We start from the raw sequence: 11,661 nt of genomic DNA, 5'->3' as shown, positions 1-11,661 counted from the left end.
ACGGCCCATCAGTGAATGCCTGTTCCTGGTCTGGTGTGACTTCAGCATGTCACCTGGAGGCAAGGACACCATCTGGAAAGGTGGGCTGTGGAGCAGTGGTCTTAAGTGCCTTCTGCAGAGAGAGGGATGTCACCCCAAGGGCGGATGGCACGGGGCCCGCAGAAGGCTCGGAGAGCCTTCCTGAGTGTCAGTGTTGGGGTGCTGCCACCCCTCACCCTCAGGCGCTCAGAGGCAGAGCCAGCTGGAATGCTGGGGGAGAGCGGAGGTTCAGGTCCAAGGGCCCACAGCTCTGAACTTGTCCGACATCACAGTCACCCAAAACCAGCATGGTAGCTTCATTCTGGTCAGTAAAAGCTATGAGCTCACAGAGTTGCCTTCTTGGAACGGGCTGGCCACAGAATCCCAGGGCAACCCCACAGGCCAAGTCTTTGGCATCAATGACCCTACACGAGGGGATGAAGTGAGCCAAGGCCCTGTCGGGGAGAACAGCCCCGGCCGGTGGCAGGGTTTAGACAGTGATGGTGCCGAGTCGAGAGCTTCTGGAACCAGGCGGGGGGTTTCTGCCCAGACCACTCAGCAGCCCCACAGCCCAAGGACCAGGGGAGAGTCAGAAGTAAATGTGAAGAATTCACTCTGAAGAAGGGGTAGGAGACCCTGTGTGTGTGTATACACATGTGTGCACACGCATGCGTGCAAAGGGCCAGAGAGGGGCTATTTCAGGTTCTGCAGGCTGCATTGTCCCTGACAGACACTCCATTCTACGGTGGAGAGGGGAAGCAGCCCCAGGTCGTGTGTAAACATGGGCATGGTCACGTGCTAAGAAAACTATTTACAGAAACAGGCAACAAACTGAATTTGGCTCCTGCTTGCAGTCTGTGAAACTCTGCCGTCAATCACGCGGCAGAGGGACTGGGACAGAGGTTTTCCTTGCATGGTCCGAAGGTGGTGACACTGCGATTACAAGATTCAATGATCAGTACTTTCGTTGTTTGTTGTCCATGGCCAGAGTCACTTCTCCAGAGCTTGTCATTCTGTCCTACCACTAGCCATTCTGTCCATCTCCCTTCGGCCTTGCCAAGCACACGTTTTATCCAGTTTTGGATTTCTGCCAATCTGATGGGCGAGTGGTAGCTCCGTATGACTTTACCCAGCATGCTTTAAGGGGACTGAACATCCATTTGTTTTCTTGTCTGTAAGTCCCCGGCCCCCAGCTGTTTCCCTGTTGGACTTTCCTTCCTGATTTACGAAGTCGTATTTGTTGGATACATTGACCTATAAAAGCCAGCCAGGTCAAGGTGTGGTGTGAAGGTCTGGGAGACTGAGTAGCCAGGCCAGTGGCGCTGTCCAGCAGGCAACTGGAAATACAGACATGGAACCCAACCGAGAGTCTGGGACTGGAGAAATAAACTTGGAAATAATCCGTAGAGATACTTATAACAATGAGATGGAGAGATCGCCTAGGAAAAGAGTAATAGAGGAGAGGTGGTAAAGAGGGAGCCTGGGAGCTTCCCAGCATTTAGAAGTTGAGGACAAGAAGACTACCAGACCGACAAGGAGCTTCAGGTAAAGCAGGGAAGAAAGCAAAGGGCACAGAGAAAATGCTTCAGGGAGAGATGAGACTGTCCAATGCTTTTAGAGACTGAGGGAGAGGAGACATTTTGTTGGGGACTCGTCACTGGGCTCGACGACATGGAGACTGTTGGTGACCTTGTCAGGCATAGTTGCAGTGCAATGGCAGGAACACATGCCTCATCTCCCAGAAAGGACTCCCAGTGGCTTCTGGGCTGAGGGTGAGTCAACGTCTGAGGTCACAAATGGGAAGATCTTCCAGAGCAGCCGTGTGCCTTCCTTGCGCCATATATAGCTGGTCAGCCATGGGCAAAGCCAAGACAGAAAGACACTCAGCCAGAGCTGTTGTCCTGCCACACAAGCACCAAGGGGTCAGTTGAGGACCCAGGGCTGACAGGCCAAGGAGGAGAGAGGACATGAGGAGAGTCCCTCCACAGCCCGTAAAGGCAAGGCCATGCCCCGAAGGTGGAGGTGTGGCCAAAGCTGCCTTTGTTAGCTGCGTAGGAACTTGTGCAAGAAACCGCCCAGCCTCTTCTGAAGGATTTCCACCCAAGCTTGGTGTTCTGTAGCTCATCAAAAGCAAGCACAAGGAGCCTGGGCAAACGTTTCGTAAATTTTATTCTTGGGTTTACAACAGTTCAAGATGACAGAAGCCCATTACCGACGGGTAGGCCACACCACACAGAGAGCATAAGGCAAGACAGCCCTGTGACCAGACCCACTGAACCACTCCGTTGGCGACCTCATGGAGAGTCTGTGCTGTGGGAGTTTTTTTTTTTTTTTTTTTTTTTTTTTTTAATGTCTCCCAGAAGATACATTACCACACGTTTTTATTTAACTAGGTTCTGAGAAATTTGACTTTTGAAAGAAATGGTTGGTGGGCAAGAATAGAAAAAATGACTTAAAAATGTTTAAATAAAGTGCCCAATAAATCAGTGAAAGAAGAATTTTGGAAAACAGGAGTTTTTATATGGTATAAAAATAAATACTGTTAATTTACATTACATAAGGCTGAAAATAAATTATTTTATGGATAAATTTTAAAAATCATCTTACTGGTTACATACTATATGAAGGCTTTCAAAAGACTGGTAGTAATTTTTAAAGGAATTTGTATCCTTTTATAGTCTGTTAATCTGTGACTGATCTTCCCATTTTCGTGCCCTCCCCATTACATGCCTTTTAGACATTTTGCTGGTCTAACCAAGGTTGCATTGCAAAAGCAAACGGACACAAGCTCAGTTCAGTCCTCCTAATTACCACCCCTGGCAAACAGCAAGCTCTGGGGAGGGTGGTGGCAATTTGATATTCTATGAAATAAGTCATTGCTCTTCATTCTGAAGCTCCTGTTATAAATGTTTTCGTGGTTTGAGTTCTTTGATCTTGGGAATATGGGGGATAGAGCTGGCCGTGCTCACCCTCAGACGCATCGCACCGCGGCCTCCGTCTGATGTGAACGATGTGCACTACTCCATTGGACTTTTGCAAACCTCGTTTCTCCAATTGGCTTCTTTGTAGTTAATCAGGTGGGTTCTCCTGGGGCGCACAGGGCTATGGATGTGTCCCAGAAAGGGCACTGACCTGGAATTCAGGGAGGTGACAGCTGGTCACTTAGCAGTGTCTGACCTAGGTCACAGGTCTGGTTGTGAGGACTGGGCGGCCCATCTTTAAAAGTGCTTTGGAATACAGAATGCACCAGATAAAGTTGTTAGCTCAACCTTAAAAACTGTGGCCTGCTCTCCAATTTTTTTCCCTAGGTTAAAAAAAAAATCAATAGAAATAATTGAGAAATGTAATTGTATATGAATCATAGAGCCCAAATGTAAATAATTTACAAATGCTTTACAATAAAATCAAAGATATTATCCATGGATTTAAAAAAAATTAATCCATGGATTTTTTTAAAATAAAAATCTTTGCAGCTAAATATTCATCAACTTAAATTTAATCATTCTTTCTTTTATAAGAATGTTCTCTATATGATATCATAACTCTCCAAGGGAGAAATTCCATAATTAGTTCAGTTCTCTGCCTTAAAACCTTCATTATAAGACAGAAGAATGGAATAATTAAAGTTTAAAAATAAGCAAAAATATATACCTCTAAACCACAGCCCCCTTATTTTAAAGAGCTTAATAAGAATACTTCCCCAATATATTTTTAAACAACCTACTATTTATATAATAATGCTAACTCACAACTTAAGCCACGATGATCATCAAAGTTATGTGCCTTTTTATTCCCTCAACAGTTTAATAATTTAATTATTAAATAATGGTCTTGAGAGATTGCATTGCAGTTAAAGCCCAAACTGTATGTGAAATAAAAATGCTCATCTACTGAATAACTAAGGTGCTAGCTAAGTGGTTAGACCATAGCTGAGAGTTTTAGAAAAATACTGGAACAATACAGCAGTGTCCCTAAGGTCCCTGTGGAAATAAGCCCGTGCTGACAGGTGCATGGGGGCTCGAGTGCTTGGTGAGTAACCCAGCTTCCCCTTGAGCCTCTTGAAAAGGGCAAAAGAACCCCTTGCCAATCTTGGATCTATATCAGAATTATATTAAATAATATCTCTCGTTTTGAAATAAGAAGAAACCACTAATTACAATGTAGGTAACAAATACTGAATTCAGCAGCAAAGTGTTGGGATCAAATGGCAGGAGCCTCAATAAACTGTGCTGAAGGACACCTCTATACCCATGGCTCAAGAGCACTGGGATCTTGACGGTCGACTACTGGCACTGGAGTTCATCAAAAGCTTCTCTCATTTCTCTCTCTCTCACACAACTGCTCATGCCATCTTGTGTCTACAGATGCAGCTCAAGTTATCTTCCATTTTTCACTGTTTTCTGAGAAAGATCAACAAATCAGTGATCAAAAATGGCCAACTGCTCTCATGAAAGACCTCTCAAGAGCATTCCTTGTTTAAAGGGGAGCCTGCCAAGAGCTTGCAGAGTTGAAATTAAATTAGTGTTGGCCAGGGTCATTTCAGATGCAGGTAAAAGCAAATTTATCTTATGCTCAGCAGAACATATTTAGGTCAGTTTAGGAGCAGGTAATTGGTAAATTTATCCTCAGCTAGCACAGAGGCGGGCGTAATTCAGATGATTAAAAGCCTGGTGGGTGCCCTTCGATTCACGGTATGCTTTGAAGTACAACACATCTGCCAGATAGAGGCAGAGCTAGGGCTATTTCCTCTGACTTTGCCTTAAAACTTAAACAGTAATAAAAGTACATTTCTGCTATGTCTGTGGTTTCAAAATTATTCATTGTAAACATTCTATAATATATATATATACACACACATATATATTCTTTCCTATTTAATTAATTTCAGAGCTTGAGTTTGTATCTAGGTCTATGTCAAATTATTTATTCTACAAAAAGCAGCACAAATACTGTTCATTCTGGTTTCAGGACAAATTCCTTAAAAAAAAGTTAAGGCCATTTAATTGAATCAGGGCCAACTGAAGATTACCCTGGCAGAAGTCAAACTAGTGCCGTAAGAGTTTTGGAAAAGAGCCAGAAGTGGTCATCTTGGGTGCTCCTCCTGGGTGACTTGAGAGCAGCAGGTAGGATTTATTAGTCTCCGACATCGCCATCTCGGTCCCCAATGAGCCACAGGAAATGGAAACTCAGGGCTAACAGAGCTGTGCCCAGCAGGTCGCCCAGCGCCGTCAGGTAGGGGATGGAGAAGCTGTCCGGGTCCTTTCCCTTCCTCCAGAAGCGGTGCACCATCCAGTCGGCGATCCACAGCAAGGTGAACACCTGGGGGAGACGCAGAGGTGACTCCCCCGCCCAGACACCCCACCCCAACAGGCTCGGAGCCCAGGCCGCTGGCCTTGAGAGGAACATTAGGTGTCCTGAAAGGAAGAGATAATTAACCAACAGGATATTTTTCTTTCAGAAGGAAGAACAGCATGTGTGTCCGCGGTTCTTCACATTTTCTTAAACTTTCACGTGTCCTCTCATTTCAGCCAACCTTCTGTCACCCCAATGGTCACGGTTTTAATAGCATCAGACAATCTCTAAACCACTCTTAGGTTTCAATTTTTTTTCTCTAGAAGAAGGACTAAGACATGAAGAGAATAAAAGTTAAAATAAGAAATTATCCCAGGCATACCAAAGGAGATGAAGATGGAAAGCTGACCATTTATGAATGATCAGAGGTCACTTGTGGCTTGAGAAGGACAACTTCAGCGCCAGGGTAAGAACCGTGACCAGGAGGTGAGAGCTCGGAGTGACACACATGGCGATGAGTATCCTACAGGGCCATGCGGACACCAAGGTGATACGTGTGAGTATCTTTTAGAATATCAAACCTACGGAACGCTTTGGGGGGCACTGAATTTGGGGACATCAGTGTTTTTTCTTTGATCCATTTAGAGAAGGAGGATTCTCTATCTTCAAAACCCTGAGGCAGTAAAAGGAACCCAGGATGGGGATGGTTGTGGACATGCTGGCCAGGGCAGCCCAGGGCGCTTTCCCTGCTGCACTCCTTCCTCCAGCACTTACTACCGGGCCACAGGCAAGCTTCTTCACCGTCCTGTTTCTCCAAATGTACATTAGGAATGATAATGGCACGGAAGTCATGAAAATGTTGTAAAGATTAAATAGTAGACTAAATAATTTGGTGCCTGAGACAATAAATTTTGAGTAAATTAACAGTATCCATATCATTACTACTTTTGTCCCTGCAGCCTTGAGAACACCTGGTGTGTCAGCAGGAAGGCCACCCTAGGTCATGCCGACAGCTGGTACCTTTCACTATTTTGGCAAATAGGTGGCCATGGAGTGAGGCATCTGCCTTAGGTCCCAAATGCCGAGTGCTATAAGTTCAGCTCTGACACCTTTACCACAGAGTAGCCTACCCGGGGGAGACAGGTGCCAGCTCCAAATGAGTGGACTTCAGATGCCCTGCACATCTGTCAGAGGCTGTGCTTTAACCCCACTGTCTTTTGCATGAGGCTGAGCTTCACTAGTGTTTCCACGGCAAAGGCTGCTTTGAAGTCATGAAAAGTTTCATCAAGCCACTCTGGGAGTTAAAGGGCATGGCATATTAAAAAGAATCCTGAACTTGGACATTATCAGATTTGGATTTGATTCTCAGTTTTTTCTTTGGGTAATTTCTTACCACTCTCAAATTTCTCATTTGAAGAAAATAAACACAATAGGACCTAATATCTGTTCAATTGACTTTGGAACCATCAACAAGAGCCTTGGTTTAGGGGATGCAGGGTAAGGGGAAATGGCAGAGTAATGTCACATCCAAGAGTGCAAGAGAATACAGACAGACAATATAAAGAGAGGAGGAAAATTCACCATCAAATTAACACAAATCATAAAAAAAACCCAATCAGAAGTCTTGGACCTAACAACTTCAATGAAATGAAATATACATGAGAACTCCCCTAATGGATTAGAACAGGCAGAAGAAAGAATTTCTGAACTTGAGATGGGTCTTATGAATTAACCCAGTCACAACAAAAAGAAATGAAGAATGAAGAAAGCCTGCAAGACTTACAGAACACAATTAAGCAAACAAATATCCCATAAGGTAAAGAAAAGGGGAAAGCTATGGAAAAACTATTTCATGAAATAGCCAAAAATTTTCCAAATCTTCAAAGAGATACAGACATCTAGATTCAAGCAGCTCAAAGGACCCCATCTAGATTCAACTAAAATAGACCTTCACCAAAATGCACATTATAGTAAAAATGTCAGAGCACAAGAAAAGATCAAGAGAAAAACATCAAATTATGTGTATGGGAAGATCCAGTAGACTTAAAGCAGATTTCTCAGCAGAATCTTACAGGCCAGAATACAGTCGGATAAAACATTTAAAATACTGGGGGGGGGGGTAGCTGCTAACCAAGAATACTATTCCCAGAAAAACTATTCTTCAAAACTGAAGAAGAAATAGAGCAGAAACTGAAGGATTTAATCACCACCAGACCCAACCTACAAGAAATACTTAAGGACGTCCTACATTAGAAATGAAAGAATAACTGCCATCGTGAACACATGAATGCATAAAATTCTGTAGAAGACATAAGAGAACCAAACTTTTGCATTATAGAAAACTATCAGATCACATAAATAAAGATAGAAGAGGTAGAGAAGAACAAAACCTCTACAGAGCAAGCAGAATATAATTAACAAACTGACAGGAAGAAGTTTATACTTTCATTTGTATAAACTTTCAAGTTTATACAAATGAAAGTCTGAATGTAAATGAATTAAATTCACCAATCAAAAGACATAAACTGGCAAATGGAATTTAAAAAGGCGGGGGGCAAATGTATGCTTTCTACAAAAAAACTCACTTCACTGTTCAAGACAGAGACTACAAATGAAGGATTGTCAAAAGATGATATATGTAAACAGAAACCAAAAACAAGCAGGAGTAGCTATACTCAGATAAGGCAAACCTTAAATCAAAACCTGTAAAGCATTGGGTGTGGAGGCACATGCCTGTAATCCCAGTGGCTTAGAAGGCTAAGGCAGAAGGATCACAAGTTTGAGGCCAGCCTCAACAATTTAGGCCTTATGCAACTTACTGGGGATGTAGCTCAGGGGGCAAGCACCCCTAAGTTCAATCCCAGGTACCAAACAATCCTATAAAGACAGACAAATATATTGTTAAATAATCAATTCAGCAAGATTTAACAACTTTAAATATACATGCACCTAACACAGGATGACCCAACTACATAAAACAAATATTAGTAGATCTAAAGTAAGAGATAGATTCTAATAGAAAAACAATGGGGGACTTTAACACAGTGGTTTCCTCAATGGACATATCATGCAGGTATAAAATCAACAAAGAAACATCAACTTGAACCTTACTACAGAGCAAATGGACCTAACAGACGTTGACAGAGCACTTTGTCTAACAGCAGCAGAATACCTGTTCTTCTCATCAGCACATAGAACATTCTCCAGGCAGGTCCTATGCTAGGCCTCAGTCAAGTCTCAAAAAATTCAAAAAGGACAAATCACATCATGTGTCTTCTCAGACTATACTTGAATAAAACTACAAATCAAGAAGAATGGAAAGTACACAAATACACAGAAATTGAATAACATGTTCTTAAATGACCAAGGGAAACTGAGGAAAAGGGGAATTTAAAAGTATCTAGAAACTAATGAAAATAACACAACATATTAAAAATCTGTGGGATAAGGAAAAGCAGTACTGACAGGGAAGTTTACAGCAATAAATTAAAAACAAAGAGCTCAAACAACCTAATAATGCACCTCAAAGAGTTGGGAAAAAGAACAAATAAAACCCCCAATTAACAGAAGGAAAGAAATAATGAAAATCAGAGCATAAATAAGCCAAAATTAAAAAAAAACACAAAAAAAAGATCAAAACAAAGAATTGGGTTTTTTTGAAATGATAAAAGCTAGATTAACTAAAAAATTCCAAATAAACAAAATTAGAGATGAAAGAGGTGATGTTGTAACTGATAACCACAGAAAAAGACCAAAAGAAACTATTATGAATATTATATGCTACAAATTGGAAAACCTAAAATGGAGAAATTTTTGAACAACATGCAACTTATCAATACTGAGTCAAGAAGAAATTGAAAAATCTAAGCGGACCAATAAAGATTTAGAATGAAGCAGTAATTAAAAATCTCTCATCTAAAAAGTCTAGGACCTGCTGGCTTTACTACTGAATTCTATAAAATTTTTAAACAAGAACTAATTAAAATAGTCTTAAAACTATTCTAAAAATCTAAATTGAAGGGAATTCTGCCAAATTCTTTTTATAAGGACAGCATTATCATGATGCCGAAACTGAAAAAAAGATAAAGCAAAAAAAGAAAAATACAGACTTATATCCCTGATGAAAAAAATTCTCAAAATACGAGCAAACAGAATTCAACAGCACATCCAAAAGATCATGTGGTATGATCAGGTGGAATTCATCCCTAGAATGCAAGGATGGTTTTATATACACAAATCAATAAATGTGATACAGCACAGCAACAGAATGAAGGACAAAACCACATGGTCTTTTTCAATACACAGAGAATACTTCATTTATACTTCATGATAAATATGCTCAACGAAACTGGGTATAGAAGGAAAATACCCCAAACACTATTTGAAAGACCTTTAGCCTGTATCATACACAATGAGGAAAAGTGTTTCCTCTAAGATTAGAAATGAGACAGATATCCATTTTTTCCTATTCTTACAGTGTTGGAAATCAGCAAGAGCAATGAGGCAAGAGAAAGAAAGAAAGGGCATCCAATTTGGAAAGGAGGAAGTTTAAGTATCCATGTTTGCAGATGACACGATTCAATACACAGGAAAACCCAAACATTCCATCAATAAAATTGTTAAAATTTATAAATGAATTCAGTAGTTGCTAGACACAAAATCAACATACAAAAAGCAATACCATTCTGCACATCAATAATGAACCTGATTGCCAGGTGCAGAGGCACACACCTGTAATCCCAGCAACTTGGGAGGCTGAGGCAGGAGGATCTTAACTTCAAGCCCATCACTGGCAATTAAGTGAGACCCTGTCTCAAAATATAAAAATAAAGGGCTGGCAATTTGTCACTCAGTGGTAGAGCACCCCTGGCTTTAATCCCCAGTACCATAAAAATAAGTAAATATATAAACATGGTGTTACAAAAACTGAACTTTCTGAAAAATAAATTAAGACAGCAGTCCCATTCACAATAACTACAAAAATATTTAGCAATAAACTTAACCAAAGAAATAAAAGATCTCTAAAATGAAAATCATAAAACAATGAAGCAAATTATAGAGGATACAAAAAACAGAAATATATCCCATGCTCACAGATCTAAAGAATCAATACTGGTAAAAGGACCACACTATCCAAAGAAATAAATAGATCAAATGCAATTCCCATCAAAGAATCGATGACTCTCTTCACAGAAACAGAAAAAAAAAATTCTAAAATTCATATGGAACCACAAAAGATCCAGAATAGTCAAAGTTATCTTGAGCAAAACAAAAAGCAAAAAATACCAATGCTGGAGACGTCACAATAACTGACTTCAAAGTCACAGCAAAGCTACAGCAACTAAAACAACATGAGACTGACATAAAAACAGACACTCAGAGCAATGGAACAGAACAGAGGACAGATATTGATCCACATTCCCACAGCCAACTAGCTTTGGATGAAGCTGCCAAGAAGACACAGTGGAGCAAACCCAGTCTCTTCAATAAACGGTGCTGATGCAACTGGATATGTGTCTGCAGAAGCATGAAACCAGACCCCTGCTTACCACACACAAAAATCAACTCAAAATGGGTCAAAGACCTAAGTGCTAAATATGAAACTATGAAATTAGCCCAAGAAAACATATGGGAAACACTTCAAGACATTAGGCAATAATTGCTTAGCTAGGACCCCAAAGGCACAGGCAACAAAAGTAAAAATAGAAAAATGGATATCTCAGCTAAGTTTCAGCACAGCAAAAGAAATAATCAATAAGAATAACAGGCAATCCACAGAAGGAGAGAAAATATTTGCCAACTAATCATCTGGCAAGGGATTGATATCCAGAATGTATAAAGAATTCAAAAAGCCGAGCACACACACACGCACACAAAAGTCCAGTTTTTAAAAAAAAATTTTTTTTAAAGTCCAACTTTTAAAATGGGTTGAGAACAGACACTTCTCAAAAGAGGACATACAAATAGACAAAAGGCCAATATATTGTATGAAAAAAAATGTTCAGTTTCACTAGTTACCAGAGAAATGCAAATCAAAACCACAATGAGAGATCATCTCATCCCAGTCTGAATGGCTCTCAAAAGAAAAACCCCAAATGCTGGCAGAGATGCAGGATAAAAGGGAACTCTTGCATACTGTGAGTGGGAGGGTCCATTAGTACAGCCATTATGGAAATCAGCATGGAGATTTCTCAAAAGACTAAAAATAAAACTACCAGATGATCCAGCTTTCCCATTACTGGGAATATATCCTAAGGAGAGGAAATCATTACACCAAAAAGACACTTTGTTAAGGTTGGATTTGAGGTTAGGATATGCGTTAATGCAGGTGAAATGATTATGAGAGCTGGG

At 40.8% G+C, this 11,661-nt stretch overlaps 1 protein-coding gene across 2 annotated transcripts in view; it reads right to left on the bottom strand.

Annotated features, from left to right (window-relative positions):
* Positions 1–2,170: 2,170 nt before the first annotated feature.
* The window catches only part of Slc41a2 (solute carrier family 41 member 2), a 135,950-nt gene continuing 126,459 nt past the window's right edge, over positions 2,171–11,661 (bottom strand). For both annotated transcript variants that reach the window (XM_048802829.1, XM_015482823.2), the window contains exon 12: positions 2,171–5,337. In XM_048802829.1, the coding sequence (XP_048658786.1) occupies positions 5,152–5,337 (186 nt within the window). In that variant the 3' untranslated portion in view covers positions 2,171–5,151. The remainder of the gene's footprint in view (positions 5,338–11,661) is intronic.

The sequence above is a fragment of the Marmota marmota genome, unplaced genomic scaffold (assembly GCF_001458135.2).
Source record: "Marmota marmota marmota unplaced genomic scaffold, marMar, whole genome shotgun sequence".
Lineage (NCBI taxonomy): Eukaryota > Metazoa > Chordata > Mammalia > Rodentia > Sciuridae > Marmota > Marmota marmota.
This window is presented reverse-complemented; position numbering and strand designations above follow the sequence as displayed.